At 40.4% G+C, this 17,550-nt stretch overlaps 1 protein-coding gene across 1 annotated transcript in view; it reads left to right on the forward strand.

Moving 5' to 3' along the window:
• The window catches only part of LOC126188497 (nephrin-like), a 758,389-nt gene that overhangs the window by 651,023 nt on the left and 89,816 nt on the right, over positions 1-17,550 (forward strand). The window contains exon 8 of the mRNA XM_049930101.1: positions 3,596-3,726. Within this exon, the coding sequence (XP_049786058.1) occupies positions 3,596-3,726 (131 nt within the window). The remainder of the gene's footprint in view (positions 1-3,595; positions 3,727-17,550) is intronic.

Genomic DNA, 17,550 nt, shown 5'->3' on the forward strand with positions numbered 1-17,550 from the left:
ATTTCAGCTGTCAACACGAATATAGCCCGATTGCCGCCTCCTTTGTGTCCGCGGTCGCGTGTTCGTGATCGAACAAAGTGTCTCCTCCTTTTACAATAGGCTATCGTGATACAATATACATCATAGATGTACAAGCACAGGTTGTTAGACACATGATTAGCCGGCACGGTAGCTCAGCGCATTCGGTCAGAGAGCTGGTTACTCTCTGTAATAAAAAATCTGAGTGAAACGATCAACAAAGAACTTCAAATGATGTCATATGACGCCCGCTTCCATCAAACAACGAAAAATAACAAGCAAAATGAAAAGAAAAGAGTATGTTAGGGCTACGGCTCGCAATAAGCGGGAAATCCAGGCTCGAGATCCGATTCGTCATTCCATTATACTGCTGATGGTAGTCCACATTTGCAACTGCGAATGAATTTAATGTAATATACACTTCCCCGATTGTAATATTACCAGTAATGCCAAAGATACAACCCTCTGAAGCAAAAGTTGAAATTCGAAGGTATCACTCAAGTCTTTGCAATGGGACACTCCCTTATGGTGGTGTTTGAGATATCATGAAGGAGAACAGGGAAGAAAGAGCTCCGGACTGTTAGACAGCCTGTGGTCCACATTTGTATGATTTCTTAATGACTGGACCTAAATATTTTCTTGAAAGATAGTTTCCTCTACATTCCCATTCATATGTATGTGATCAGCTGCACATATTACTGTAATTCTCTAATGCTCTTCTTTAGAATCGCAAATCAAAGGTATGACAAATTTTCAACGTATAGCTTCGTAACGTGGACGTCCTGACCTATGCTACTTTCACTACAGCTTTCTTTCTTATCTGATGCACGTTACTATCTACACTGTTCAGTCACATTAATGTGACCAACTTTCAAATGCTGCAATAAGCACCTTTTGCTGCACCGACGCTGCGAGACGCGCAGGGAGAGAGTAATGAAGTTATGGAAGGTACCGGCGGGATTAGGGAGCCACGCAGATTCAAGTGGTGTGGTCACCTGCGCCAGGTTTCTCGGTTGAGGATCCATTTCGCGAACAACTCGGTCGAGGTGATCCTACAGATTACCGATTAGGTTTAAATTCCGTACACATCTCCGAAGCCGCTGTTTACTCCTGTCATCTATAGCCCGTTGTGCACCAGTCACCTCTGCGTCTGTTTCGGCTGGTTTGCCAAGCACAGTATGCTTTAACCACGGCGGTACGCGAGCTGTTTGCAAACTTGATGCACTAGCTTGTGGAAGTGTATTTGTAGCACTAATAAAAGTATTAAATCGAGACAGAAATTTAATCTACGGGCAAAATTGTTTGGGAACAAATGCCAAGGAAATAGAACTCATCCGATGATCTATATGGGAAAAAAACCCTCGTAAATGGAAATCAGCACGGGTTCCAGAAAAATGTATCCTGCGGAACTCAACTCCGGCTTTTCACACCTACCACCATTAGCTCCACCGATAGAAGAAACTGGTTCAGTGCTTTTTAGCTATCGAAAAGCTTTTCGTTCAGTATCACTTCAACGACGTCGAAGAAAAACATGTTTCTTTGCGATATCTAATTAAGCTTTCATGCAGATGAAAAATTTTCTGGCCGGCAGGACGCCGTATTTTATTCTGGATGGAGATCAGCTACAGACACTGAAGTAATATTTCATATAACTTACGGAAGTATAAAAGCACTATTACTGTTCATGTTACAGATTACCATTAGTACCATATAATACCTTTCATATAACGCAGTTATCTACGAACAAATTCTTTCAGGTAAAAATTGTAGTAATTGTTAGATTCGTCAATATATAGCCCAGGTTCAAAGTAAGACAGTTGATGTTCTTGAAAATATCGAGGGCCCGATATATCGATATTTAAAAACTATCAGTATTGGCGCTCGATAATTCGAGAAAGATTTCGATATACTGAGCAACGAAATATCGACGTAGCTGCCTGTAAGAATATCGGCTGCACATTCTAAATATATTACCGATTTCACTGCTGTATATTTAAGTGTTGATTTATTATTAGATACTCTCTACATAAAAAGCTAGCAGCCTGTTTATACTCCTTACAGCAAGAATTGAATGGAAAACAATGTACGTTTACGCTTGGCTATAACCACTTGGCTAACAATAGTAACTGCATGTAAGTAGCACACTAAAAGATGTCCGATTCAGTCCCTCGTTAGGTTTCCTCGCATATTGGATTTGTCCGGGACACTTCATGTCGAGTTTACCATTTGTTTCATTTGTGCCAATGCCAGCAACTTAGTGATTGTAGTGGCAAAATTTCCTACTGAAGCTGAAGGGTGCACTTTCTGCTGGTAACACCACGCGCTGATTACGTTCGCATTTCCCCTTACACGTCTCCGCCCACGGCACAGACCAGTCTTCTAATTTAGGCATTTTGGTCATCATTTTCAGCAACTGCTTTTGAAAAATGCCGATGTGAAGAAATAAAACACTAGATGCGTTAAAAATTGTTCTTCAATGCAACTGGTGTGCTGTTTCTTCACATCAGAAATTTTTTTCTTTCATTCCCACCGCCCCGCCTCCACCCCCCCCCCCCCACCCCAATGCAATCGTACTTCTTTTCTGTCACATATACTTGCTTGGTTCACACAGTCAAAAGAGAAATATTGGAAAAGTTGAAAACTCAAAAAGTAGTAAGACTCCTTCATACAGTGAAAGCAAAATTATGTTGTACTACAACACCGAAAGAACGACTTGAAATATTTACAGAAAATTGTGAAAAGAGATAATATGAAATAAAAATATCGGTTCTTGATATTGCTATTTTGATATCGATATACCAGTGGAAGAGATATCGGCCATAAATATTCATTGTTTTTGTAAACAATATCGATGCACTGACATATCGATAATTTATCAACAGCCCTAGTTCAGACCTGACAATTGAAATTCGACAAATGGCTGTAACTCCCCGAATAATTCAACTAATTACCAACGTTTGCCTAAGGAATGCTAATAAATTCTTATTGTCTCCATAATAAATACAAAATTCAACTTGGAATATTTGGAATACTATCCACAGAATCAATTTAGAAACGAACACGGAATCTACGTAATAACTTGCAAGCAAGATAATAACAAAGTAAAACCGCACACCCGCGTGAGCTGTAGAATGACACACTGCACGGTAAAACTTCAGTTGTACACGTCCATATGCAAGTTAATTATTGATGTGCCAATGTGTCAACCTACAGCTCGCTCGACGTTGTGATGTTGATCATAGTGAAGGCACTAATATTTAAGTACGTTTCTAGAAACAGTTATTTGGAAGACTTTGCATTACTTAGAGCAAGCTGTTTCGTCTGTAATATTAAGCGTCATCAGCTGTACGTTTTCAAATAATCGGTATTGGTGAAGATATGTAATATCTGCTTATGTTACAATAAATAATAAAAGCTACCAGGTTTTTCTTTGTTTTTTTTTTTTAAGGAACAGTACATCCTACTACTTTATTCTTTTCGAATATTTCTCAAAAGTACATGCTTGTCATGTGCTGGATGTTCGAAGAGTTGATGGACTGTCCGTTCAATTAATTTTCGTGTTTTCCTCTGTCCACAGATGTTCCAGTTGTGTCTCTTGAGATAGGAAGCAAACTAGACCCCAGCAACATTCGGGAGGGGCAAGACGTGTACTTCGAGTGCAACATCAAGTCCAATCCTTGGGTGTACAAAGTCAGCTGGAGGCATAATGTGAGTATTCACAGAATAATTGCTCATACTACATCCGAAAATGTAATGAGCTTTATAAAATGGAATCAAGAACTTAGATGAACACCTGAAGAGAACCCATGAGTCAATCACTTCAAGAAAACCTGAGATTAATCTGACATATTCTTAAACCCCTTCTTGAATAAGTCACAAATGACTTTCCTGGGGATGAAAAGAGAACTGTGTTGGTTTATGCTTCATGGACAACCTTCTACATGTGCATCTATACTCAAAACGCCACCTTATGATGTTTGGTATATGGTCCTTGGCATCCCACTGACATTCCTCCGTACCTCAATCGGTAGATACGCTACCTTTACGAGATCACTTTGTTGTCCGTCTGTCTGTCTGTCTGTCTGTTGGTCTGTTCGACTGTTAAAATGGGTAGACGTATGAAACAGAAACATACGACATATATTAAAGTCTACTGTCCCTTGAAGCTTCTATCAAGGAAAATTCCCCATCGCACCCCCTCTCAGATTTTGTGGCAAGATGGCCCATGGGATATCTCATCAAAAACTGAACATAGACTAAGCATGAAAACAGGAAGAATGTATATTGAACGGTGAAAAAAAGAAGCAAAACAGAAACCCTGAATGTCCAAGGTAAAGATGAGCAATACTGAGCGAATTCCAAGAACAATGTGCGGCGGGGCGGGGTCGGTGCGTACCTCGTACTGCTCTTATTAAATGTCCATCTACCTCAGTACGGCCTCCGTTCGACGACCCTTCACTCTGCAGTCGTAGGTACTTACTAGGCAGCGAAAAAGCAGCGTTGAAGAAAAATGCCACCTAAGACCTACCCTGCTCAGGCCGCGTAACTAGTAGTGAAAATCAGGCCCTACAAGCTCATTATTATCAAGATTTCGGACGGTAATATGGTGTATTTTTGACTTAAATAAGTGTCCCAAAATTCCAAGACCTGGCTTTATTATTGCTTAGGCAACAATTGGAAATGGCTATCAAGTCCACTTTTAGTGAATACATCAGCTATGTCACTAAGTTCACAGTCAAACAACAAATTTCACACGCAAAACCAGCCAGAAATTGATTTCCAGTGTACCCGATGGAATACGCAAACTAGCAATTACTGATCCACTACTATAGGCGTGTTTCACATTCGGTCTTACAAGTGGTCTTCTATAATAGAAGTGCTCGCCAAATGTTTCATAATGAAAACAGAATATTCCACGCAGTATTTTCACTAAAGGCCTAAATTTCACGCGCTCATAACTTTCCAACAAATGTACCCAGAAACATCAAACTTTTTCACAAATGTTCGTAAGTCCAAATTTACTTAGTTACGACAAAATCCAAACGCGAGGAACTTAATATTCCTTCATCTTACACACAATTTTTACCGTGACGTCTATCATGACCTTTCACGTCCGATGGCTAGCGAGCGACTCGCTAGATGCTACCCCACGCTCTACCTATCTGCTTTCAGTACGCGGAAGACAATTCTGATTGGCTGATCAATCTGACTGACCAGTCAGAATTAATCTTCTAGATCCTCCTTGCTGCAAAACTTGCCTAAGACAATCACTCTTCAGAAAGTTATTTACATCATTCAAAAATGCAAATGTTAATATAATGTTTAATGAAAAAGATCGAAATGAAAAAGAATCATTAAATTAATTCAGAAACCGATTACACTTCCAACTGATATTCTGGCTGCTCTTTTATAAAAGCACGCACTCTTCGACATACGTCATTAGCAACGTGGGTACAATACATATTTCCCACAGCACAGTTTCGAACAGTTTTACAGAAAATAATATTGAATTTTGACGTATGGCCCACAGACACACTCTCATTCATTCCTATTTATTCACACAACAACATAATAAACAAATATTAATTTCTTATGAATTTTATACTACGAAATTCAAAGTAATTAAAGATTTTGAAAAGAAAAAATCCCATTAAATTATTTTGTATCCTGAAAATTCTGGTATTGATTTCAAATGATAACAAAAGACCAACTGTTATTATTCATAACAAAGTTTTGTAAACTGAGTGTGGGTTGTATGACTTAAGTAATTTTTGCAATCTCCGAAACTATATCAGATAAAAAACTGAGCCTACCAGTTTCGAATCCACAACAGTCGTCTTCAGGCCCAGTAGCTTGATGAGATCTTTTACTGAATAACAAAAAGTAGTATACTAAGTTTCGAACTGTAGTTTAGATTCGTAGGGGCTATAAATATACTTTCGTACTACATGACACAGTAGCCCGTTCTCACGCTGGCTCGTAGTGACAGCTGTGCTATGAGTCATCGCTAAGACACAGTTCTGCAGCCTGCTTTCAGCCATCTGCTCCACGTATGCGTATCTTACTGCAACAAATGTTATCCCGCAATAAATAGCCACGTTACAAACGGAGTAGCAGTTTTGTGGTAACGTAGTTGGTCTGAAAAGTGGAAGATCTGGCGTTCTACGGATCGGAGCGTGGATTGTCAGATCCCTTAATCGGGTAGGTGGGTTAGAAAATTTAAAAAGAGAAATGGATAGGTTAAAGTTAGATATCGTGGGAATTAGTGAAGTTCGGTGGCAGGACGAACACGACTGTTGGTCAGGCGAATACAGGGTTATAAATACAAAGTCAAATAGGGGTAATTCAGGAGTAGGTTTAATAATGAATAAAAGAATAGGAATGCGGGTAAGCTACTACAAACAGCATAGTGAACGCATTATTGTGGGCAACATAGACACGAAGCCCACGCATACTACAGTAGTACAAGTTTATATGCCAACTACCTCTGCAGATGACGAAGAAATTGAAGAAAAGTATGATGAAAGAAAGGAAATGATTCAGATAGTGAAGGGAGACGAAAATTTAATAGTCATGGGTGACTGGAATTCGGTAGTAGGAAAAGGGAGAGAAGGAAACGTAGTAGGTGAATATGGATTGGGGGCTAAGGAATGAAAGAGGAAGCTACCTGGTAGAATTTTGCACAGAGCACAACTTAATCATAGCTAACACTCGGTGCAAGAATCATAGAAGAAGGTCGTATACATGGAAGAAACCTGGAGGCACTGACAGGTTCCAGAAAGATTATTTAATTGTGAGACAGAGATTTAGGGACCTGGTTTTAAACTGTAAGACATTTCCAGGGGCGGATGTGGACTCTGACCACAATCTATTGGTTATGAACTGTAGATTAAAACTGAAGAAACTGCAAAAAGGTGGGAATTTAAGGAGATGGGACCTGGATAAGCTGACTAAACCAGAGGTTGTAGAGAGTTTCAGGGAGAGCGTAAGGGAACCAATGGCAGGAACGGGGGAAAGAAATACAGTAGAAGAAGAATAGGTAGCTTTGTGGGATGAAATAGTGAAGGAAGCAGAGGATCAAGTAGGTAAAAAGACGATGGCTAGTAGAAATCCTTGGGTAACAGAAGAAATTTGAATTTAATTGATGAAAGGAGAGAATATAAAAGTGCAGTAAATGAAGCAGGCAAAAAGGAATACAAACGTCTCAAAAACGAGATTGACAGGAAGTGCAAAATGGCTAAGCAGGGACGGCTAGAGGACAAATGTAAGAATGTAGAGGCTTGTCTCACTAGGGGCAAGGTAGATACTGCCTACAGGAAAATGAAAGAGACCTTTGGAGAAAAGAGAACCACTTGTATGAATATCAAGAGCTCAAATGGAAAACCAGTTCTAAGCAAAGAAGGGAAAGCAGAAGGTTGAAGGAGTATATAGAGCGTCTATACAAGAGCGATGTACTTGAGGACAATATTATGGAAATGGAAGAGGATGTAGATGAAGATGAAATGGGAGATACGATACTGCGTGAAGAGATTGACAGAGCACTGAAAGACCTGAGTCGAAACAAGACCCCGGGAGTAGAGAACATTCCATTAGATCTACTAACAGCCTTGGGAGAGCCAGTCCTGACAAAACTCTACCATCTGATGAGCAAGATGTATGATACACGCGAAATACCTTCAGACTTCAAGAAGAATATAATAATTCCAATCCCAAAGAAAGCAGGTGTTGACAGATGTGAAAATTACCGAACTCTCAGTTTAATAAGTCACTGGCTGCAAAATACTAACCCGAATTCTTTACAGACGAATGGAAAAACTAGTAGAAGCCGACCTTGGGGAAGATCAGTTTGGATTCCGTAGAAATATTGGAACACGTGAGGCAATACTGACCTTACGGCTTATCTTAGAAGCTAGATTAAGGAAAGGCAAAACTACGTTTCCAGCATTTGTAGATTTAGAAAAAGGTTTTGACAATGTTGACTGGAATACTCTATTTCAAATTCTGAAGGTGGCAGGAGTAATATACAGGGAGCGAAAGGCTATTTACAATTTGTATAGAAACCAAATGGCAGTTATAAGTGTTGAGGGGCATGAAAGGGAAGCAGTGGTTGGGAAGGGAGTGAGACAGGGTTGTAGCCTCTCCCCGATGTTAATCAATCTGTATATTGAGCAAGCAGTGAAGGAAACAAAAGAAAAATTCGGAGTAGGTATTAAAATCAATGGAGAAGAAATAAAAACTTTGAGGTTCGCTGATGACATTGGGATTTTGTCAGAGACAGCAAAGGACTTGGAAGAGCAGTTGAACGGAATGGATAGTGTCTTGAAGGAAGGATATAAGATGAACATCAACAAAAGCAAAACGAGAATAATGGAATGTAGTCGAATTAATTCTGGTGACGCTGAGGGAATCAGATTAGGAAATGACACGCTTAGAGTAGTAAAGGAGTTTTGCTATTTGGGGAGCAAAATAACTGATGATGGTCGAAGTAGAGAAGATATAAAATGTAGACTGGCAATGGCAAGGAAAGCGTTTCTGAAGAAGAGGAATTTGTTGACATCGAGTGTATATTTAAGTGGCAGGAAGTCGTTTCTGAAAGTATTTGTATGGAGTGTAGCCATGTATGGAAGTGAAACATGTACGTTAAATAGTTTAGACGAAAAGAGAATAGAAGCTTTCGAAATGTGGTGCTACAGAAGAATGCTGAAGATTAGATGGGTAGATCACATAACTAATGAGGAGGTGTTGAATAGGATTGGCGAGAAGAGACGTTTGTGGCACAACTTGACTAGAAGAAGGGATCGGTTAGTAGGACATGTTCTGAGGCACCAAGGGATCACCAATTTAGTTTTGGAGGGCAGCGTGGAGGGTAAAAATCGTAGGGGGAGACCAAGAGATGAATACACCAAGCAGATTCAGAAGGATGTAGGTTGCAGTAGGTACTGGGAGATGAAGAAGCTTGCACAGGATAGAGTAGCATGGAGAGCTGCATCAAACCAGTCTCAGGACTGAAGACCACAACAACAACAACAACAACAACAACATTCCATAACCAATGTATAGTACGACAATTGTGAAGACCATAGAAAGAGAACAGACAAATAACGCTACTGGACGGAAAGTTATATACGGCGGCGGGAGGGGGGGGGGGGGGTCGTGTACATGAGAGAGATCTGAACACAGATCTCCCACTTTGCAGTCCAACACCGTGATCACCCATCCACGACGCCGTGGTACTCGCTTCTCGCTCGATGTTGGAAACCTTGAGCTTGAACCGTTCACTATTTCTATTTTTCTTCAGTTTTTACAGTTCAGTACACTTTCTTCCTGTTTTCATGGTTTTTTTCTCTTCAGTTTCTGACGGTCTATCCACAGGGCCATCTCACGACAAAATCCGAGGGGAGTGCATTGGGGAGTTTCCCTTGTAAGTCAATGCGATTATGTCACGTTTTGATACGATCAAACTCATTCATCAGAACCTGTAGAGTACTTCCCGTTGATCTAGAATAATGACATTTGGCAGTAAGCAAGGTTTCGAAGTACAAGCCCACGAAAAGAAAATCAGAAAACTGTTGATCTGTAATTAAAACATAAGAGAAAAATGTTTCTTCGTTATTTGTTATCCGACTCTCTGTCTTTCCGTCCATGTATTAAGACCCCTTTTCCTCAGGAACGAGTAAACTTATCAAGTTGAAATTTATGTCGCATACTGAAGTCTATGTGTCCTGGAGGTGTAATAAATGTAAGCCTCTGAATCGACGCAGACACAAAATACCACCATTACTGTCACAAATTTTCATACTGCCGAACTGACTCCTCAAAATCTATAGTGTGTTTCCTGTCGACCAAGAACGACCAAGAATCGTGTAATTTGGCAGAAAGCAAGATACGACAGTGAAAACAAAGGAAAAATACAATAATGATTGAACTGTAATTATATCACATAAAAATATTTTTTTAAATTTTTTGTCCGATTGTGTGTCGTTCTGTTAGGACTCCTTTTTCTCAGGAATGGATAGATGTATATCTTACCTGCATTAACGTTGATAACAGGCCAAAATCATTGTGATTCTCTATTCTTGGAATGGTTGTACTATCGACACACGTAATTAAATTCGTGCGCCATCCTCAGTGCTCGAGTCCTAGTCGCTCTTCTCCGAATTTTTTCTGTTCTAGTTCAAAAGGCTGCATGGGAAGAACGATTGTTGTGGCCCTCCAAGTGAATTAGAGCTTCACTAATTGTTTTTCTACGGTCTTCTCGCAAGAAATTCGTAAGAGGAACTGTCTATTCGTTGACTCTTACACGAACGTACGCTCAAAAATTTTAACGGTAAACCACATCATGACTGGCATCGCCTTTTCTAAAGTCTTTCACTTGATTAGGATGTACATCTCTGGGCGTCTCTCGCCGAAACTATGACGAAACGTACTGCTTTTCTTTGAATCTTCTCTATTTCGACTGTCAGTCCCGTCTAGCAAGGATCACAGACTGACGAATAATACTGAATCATGGTCGAACGACGGTTTTCTGAACTACCCCCTTCGTGACAGATCATAATTTGTAAGGATTCAGCCGGTCGAGGTGGCCGAGTGAGACTAGGCGCTACAGTCTGGAACCGCGTGACCGCTACGGTCGCAGGTTCGAATCCTACCTCGGGCATGGATGTGTGATGTCCTTAGGTTAGTTAGGTTTAAGTAGTTCTAAGTTCTAGGGGACTGATGACCTCAGAAGTTAACTCCCATAGTGCTCAGAGCCATTTTTTGTAAGTATTCATCCAACGAATCTGTGTGCATCTACCGTTATTGGGGTTAGTTTTATGTGGCCGCTACTTTAACTCGCTTGGTACGCGAAGCGCACTTATTTAATGGATGTGACTACCTCCAGTCACTGTTCGGCAATCATGTAACCATACAATAATGGCGTTTTCCGCCAGTTTTGTGTATCTTTATGAAAATGGAATGGTATGACCTGTTACTTTCCATCTTATTCTTTTCTTTTGAGCTCGAACATATGAGTAATAATGAGTAATGAGCTACAAAATGGCCTGTGCACCCAGCATCGGAATCAATTCCAACATGCAACGACAACTTCCTCTACAAACATTTCCTTTAGCTAAACTAGAAAGCATGTTGTAAGAGACAGTCGACATCATCAGATAACATTGTCACAATGTATTGTAAAAATATCAACAGCCGTTACCTTTATAGCTAGTTGCTGAGCTTACCAGTTTCTAATCCATAATAAAGTCGTCTTCACGCCCAGTAGCATGAACGACGTTAAGCCTCCAGCATTACATGTATATAACACGAAACTAAGATTTGCACCTGGTTTCCGTAGAAGACTTCACGAGCAGTGTATCTCTTCACACATGTAACAACAGCAGCACGTGGGGTAAGGTCCCATACTAGCAGTGTTCTGTAGTGGCACACTGGTTTTACATGTGGCGTCATGGTGTGGACAGCCGTGGGGGACGACTTCCGATTAAAGGCTGCTGCTGCAGAGGGAACTCTGAAGACACAACGGCACGACACGAAAATCTTTCTTTCTCAATTGTTATCTTCCATCTGACAGTATTATGGTGCCATTATTCGACAGGACAAGGATCATATATACACATGGCACATGTCTTTCCGAACTGTCTGCGTGATGCTGAGGGACTACCGTGGCCAACAGTACCCCACGCCTCTTCCCGAAAAAACGTATGTGACACCAGTACTGACGTCATCTCCGTCCCGGTGGCAATATCCAAGATATGATGTATCAGTTAAGAACACTTGTGGGCCAGCTTGCCTCAGAAGAGGCTACAACAGATATAAGACACTTCCCGCCGAATCAGTCAGGCAGCTTGAATGTCGTCAGTGCAATACGTAACGAAATGCAGTAACTTTCTTTAGAAATGTTTCCGTAGTTGCATACATTCGACTGTCAATGAATTATATTTGTATAATAGGCTATATCAGTGCATCAAACACTGAGTTAATAACGGAGGGTTTTAAAATGAAATAAAAAAGATATCCTTTTGAGTACCAGGACAACTGGTGCATAATATTAGAGCTTGTCGTACAATAAACGAGTCGTGATCTGAAGCGGAAATAAGAACGTGCTGTGGCACCGCCCGACACTGAATTAGGGTTGGTGGGGGTCCTTTGTCGTAGGGCTGGGACAGATGGCAGCGTGATGCCCCATAATTCAGCAGTTTAGGCGTGAAGCATGCGGGCCCCTACACAATGCGACACTCCACTCGCGCTTATGGAGCACGTGCCGTGAGATTAGTTTCCTATGGGCGAGCAGCAGGCGGCAGTGCATATTGCGGTCATTTGCTGTGTACTGGTGGGTCGCTGCTCGTATTAGTCATTTGAGGACTATTAAGGAACAATTTTAGTTGGCTTCCCGCAGGTAAACACGTCTTTCTACGGCGGGTGTAAATCAACAAGCGGACTGGTCTATGCACGACGATCGTGTGCACACAACAATGCACACAAGGCTAGGAATGTTGGATCAGCAGCGATTTTCAGCAGTATATTGTTTCATAAAAATTTAAAAACAATAATTAAGAAATTTATGAGTCATAGATTCCTGTGATTAGATTACCGCAATTACGTCTTTCAACAAAAAATGATAAAATACCGCACGTGCATATTGTTACCTTATAACGCAATTTCTTTTGAGCCTTTGAAATTTCGCACCCACTAAGCATTGTTCTCTTTTAATAAGAGAAATATGAAGTATTAGAATGATGTATATAATTAGTATGAAACACAGTGAGTTTACTTCTCCCCAAGGCAGGATGTCGTGACACTGAATGTCTTATGAGAATAAACAAACAATCGATACGAAAAAACTGAAGATACCTTGTCAGTACACAACTATCGTTGTCAATAATGAAATGATTTGGCCCAGTCTCACTGTTCAGTAATAACACTGACTGGCGACAATTATATCGCAATAGGTTAATGGCATAAAGTGATGTTGGGAAGAATTCTGCTAACGGCTGGGAAAATTGGCATGTACTGCATCTTGTTTCCGGGCCTAAAGCCGCATCATCAGGTGCAACCTACATGGAAAAGAGCAACGTATAGTGTCATCACTTTGTAGATATTAAAATTCATAAACGAATATCTAAAATACACTGACAACGTTAAAAGTTCATAGGCCTACTCATCGCGCCTACTCAAAATTTGCTATCCAGTGAATATTGTGAACCCTATGACGAATGATAGGTAATGAAGCTGTGCTCAGTTCATTTAAGACAAATCGCTGATAGGTGAAACACGCAGCTACACAGCCATGTTTTAAAGTCCGCCTGCGTCTAAAAAGAAAAAAGAAAAATATTTCATAGTGAACAGACGCTGGATATATTTTTAGAAAAGGGCCAGACTGGCGATAAAAATTGCACTGCTAACACAATTGGTCGCGACACTACGCAGATTACTCTGTGGACTGCACCACGTGGCAACGTCTTAGGGCGGTGTGACGGCAGGGCAAAAAAAAAACCGGCCCACGCCAACGACTTGGAGTGACTAGCTGATTGGCGGAACGCAAGCTATCCATGTGGACAATGTGATGACTGGGAGTTCTGGGTCGCCACCTTTACAAGCGAGATAATACAGAATTTTATTACGTACTAATACTTAACCGTATAAACACTCAAATTTAGCCACAATGTTGTAGTGCTTTAATTCTAATTAGCTATTCAACGGTCACCGTGTATTTTCTTACGTCTAAAAATTTTTACTTCCTCTACTGTTTTAAAAACATAGGTTTTTTTCTTTTTTATGAAGTATTTTTAAAATTTATGAAGGGGTTGTGATATGCCCCTCTTCTCATCGCTGTTAATGCAGATTGGGGATTATCTAAGTTGGAGTATTCCTAAAATCTTATTAGAAATAACCTACTGGTTTGTCTTATACATTTCTTAGGGAAATCGTTGCATGTAGTGGAGTATACACCCGCTTCATTACATTTATTTCCCAGTGCTCCATCCCTGTGTCTGAGATTTCCACGTAGATCCGAAAAAGTAAAATACGCTGGAATAATGTACTTACGTCTCATACATCTGGCTATTTAATCGGATACTGCACCCAGATATGACATTACAAAAAATAGAGCGGTTCTTTCTGTGGTCGGCTGGTCTACCGTTTATAAAATCTGCCTCTGATCCGCTAATGGAAAGAGGATTTTTCTTTATTTTAATATACTTATATGAACTACATTAACAATTCCTGGATCATAACCATTTCGATACGCTGCATACTGTATAACCCTATACTTAACCATTTGAGCTTCGCTACTAAGGGACTCACAATACATACGGTTTAACTTGGCTCGGAAAGCCACGAGTTTATATTCCGTTGGGTGCCATGAGTGCCTGTGTATAGCAAGATCTGTTTTGGTTCGCTTTCTGTACATATCGAAGCCAGTAATTCCACTTTTACAGATACTTGCAGGTCCAAAAACGGTAAAGTGTCATTCTCACCGCACTTCTCAGTACACTGTATACATCCCATACAGTAATTTTCATAGTGCCGCGACGAATTATGTTAGCAGTGACAATTTTTAACACTAATCCGGCCTTTTTTAATAAATATTTGTATCCCCTCTCACTATAAAATATATCTCCTTTTTGTTTTTTGGTGCGGGTAAATTTTATAACATGGCTCTGTAACTGCAAGTTTCACCTATCAGCAATTTGTCCTAAATGGTTCAAATGGCTCTGAGCACTACTGTACTTAACATCTGAGGTCATCATTCGCCTATAACTTAGAACTACTTAAACCTAACTAACCTAAGGACATCACACACATCCATACCCGAGGCAGGATTCGAACCTGCGCGGTTCCACACTGAAGAAACTAAAACCGCTCGGCCACTGCGGCCGTCAATTTGTCCTAAAGGAACGGAGAACGTCTTCGTTACCTTTCGTTCGACATAGAACTGACAGAATTCATTGAATAGCAAATTTTGTCTAGGAGCGATTGGTATGTCTATGAACCTTTAACGTTGTGAGTATATTTTACAATATTTTCATTAATTTTAATATCTACAAAGAGGTGACAGTGTACACTGCCCTTTGCCATCTAGGTTGCACCAGATGATGCGGCTTTAGGCGGTGAAACCTGTTGTGTATCAATAAACAACAGCTTTACTAGCTGCTAGTGGAATTCTTTCTAGCTTCATACCTTTCAACAGATGCAGGTGCCCAGAGTATGAAATGCCATAAATATTTGATTTACATTAATATTAAACTTAAGAGAATTTAATAGATGATCTAAAGATCTCGTGGACAAGAAAGAATTTTCAGCAACAATTTCGACTGATACATAAAGCAGTCAAAAATTCTGGGCGCCGTAATAACAGAGTTCGGTGTGACGTCTGGCTCTCCTTGGAATAGTAATCAACTGCAACGATAAAGCTCCATCATCGTAATGGAAATACTATCAGCAATATTCAGTCAGCAGACAGAATTGGATGAGCTGAATCTCCGAGGTCGTACATCTCGCCAGAGAATTTAAGGTAGTTAAAAGTGCCGCTGACCGTTCTTTCACACATTATTGGGAAATGTTAACATTCAATGATAATACAGACAGGCCACAGAGGAAAGCTTGTCGGAACAACTGAACTGTAAGGTCCACAGAACGAGCTGACGAAGTGACTGAGGCACTGAGCTAGCATGCGGAAGGAGCGCTTAGATTCCCCTCCGTCATTCACATTTATTTTTGCCCTGCTTTTCCTTAATCGATGTATGTGAAAAGCAGGTATAATTCAATTCAAAAAAACATGATCAGAATTCTCTAACCTTCTTCTGTCTGGTCTTGTGCTCCCTTTCCAATGATTCCGTTGAACAGAGAACGCTTCCAACCTCCTTAGTACTAACCCATACATCTTTATACTAATCTATGTACGTATCTTCGCTACTGCGAAACACATCTCTTCTCCCGAACAATTGCTCACAGCTCTTAACTTAAGTAGTTTAGAGTCCATGGCATTCACTTCAGTGAAGATGCAGTAATATCGTCCAAATTCCTACGAAATCAATAATCTGCGTGTAGGGCGTAATGGATAAGGGACGCTGCAGTGCAGTGTGCGATAAGTTGGAAATTATGGTCGGTCAGGGACCGTAGGTGGACGGCCGAAGCGGCTACGGCAACTGCTCACGGAAAAGTGTTTAATCTGGGTTTGAGTCCCGGTTCGGCGCATATTTTCAGGATTCGCCATTGCATTTTCACAATGCCCTGTGTGGCTGGAAATCCCTAGTCTCCCACACATCCTTTCCCTTTTCTTATTATTCCTCCATTTCATATATAGTTTTCGAGTCTATGTTTACTAGACTTATTTGCTTCCCGGAAAACTGACTATTCCTCCAGGTACATCCTGTTTTACCTCGTTTTCATTTGTTGTCAACAAGATTGTCCTCTCGCTGCTAATCTTTACTTCAGTGTAAAACGGAATTTGGGATGGATACAAACTTATTAAAAACACACATTAGCACTGGTAAGATTTTCAAGGTTGTAAATATGTTTCTATTACTTGTCTTGTTATGCTACATGTCGTAAATAAATTAGTTGTTGGTATCGCAGTCGTATTGATGTACCACCAGCTACAAGGTTAAAAATCAGAGTGGGACAAAACGAATTTCATGTTGCACAGTATACTTTTTCCAGTGAGTGGAGCTGGCTGTTCGGGATCCAGCTCATTAATGAGGCGCGTTCCTGTTTCGCTTATTAGCATACAAGCTGATAACGGGTCAGTTAGGGGATCCCAATTGGAAAAAAATAGGACGGGTTTACCCGCTCTAGTCAGTTTTCTTAGAACGAAGGGAAATCTCCAGAACGGAGAGAAGTGGAATAATACTAACTTATTTCTGGGATATCGTCCTTCATTGATGAGTTGTCCCAGCCAACAATTCAAATGTAGCGTATGTGCAAAGTGAATATATGTTGCCCGCATCTCGTGGTCGTGCGGTAGCGTTCTCGCTTCCCACGCACGGGTTCCCAGGTTCCATTCCCGGCGGGGTCAGGGATTTTCTCTGCCTCGTGATGGCTGGGTGTTGTGTGCTGTTCTTAGGTTAGTTATGTTTAAGTAGTTCTAAGTTCTAGGGGACTTATGACCACAGCAGTTGAGTCCCATTGTGCTCAGAGCCATTTTTTTGAATATATGTTGTATTTATGTGTGTATATAGAAGTTATTAATAGAGTGAATTTATGTATTACAGGTAGACTGTACAGTATACCAAACCAAAAAGTCCACGAACTTTGGCCTGCGATAATGCTCCTAAAATGATCTGTTTCATAAATCATAAGAGGAAAAATTTTAATCTACGTCTTAGTTGAAAATATTAATCGCTGCTGCAGTATGAGCGCACACGTGACTCAGTTTATTTGTGATTCGCTTCTACTGTTTGTATTTTTCTTTTCTGTTATCGAAGATGTGTGATAGCAAGCTGCGCTTAGCTCGTTACATTCGTATAAATAAACAAGAGATCGTATATGCTTTTATTATTACAACAAAAGTTAATATTTGTTTACGGCACTATC

Source organism: Schistocerca cancellata, chromosome 5 (genome assembly GCF_023864275.1).
Source record: "Schistocerca cancellata isolate TAMUIC-IGC-003103 chromosome 5, iqSchCanc2.1, whole genome shotgun sequence".
Taxonomy (NCBI): Eukaryota; Metazoa; Arthropoda; class Insecta; order Orthoptera; family Acrididae; genus Schistocerca; species Schistocerca cancellata.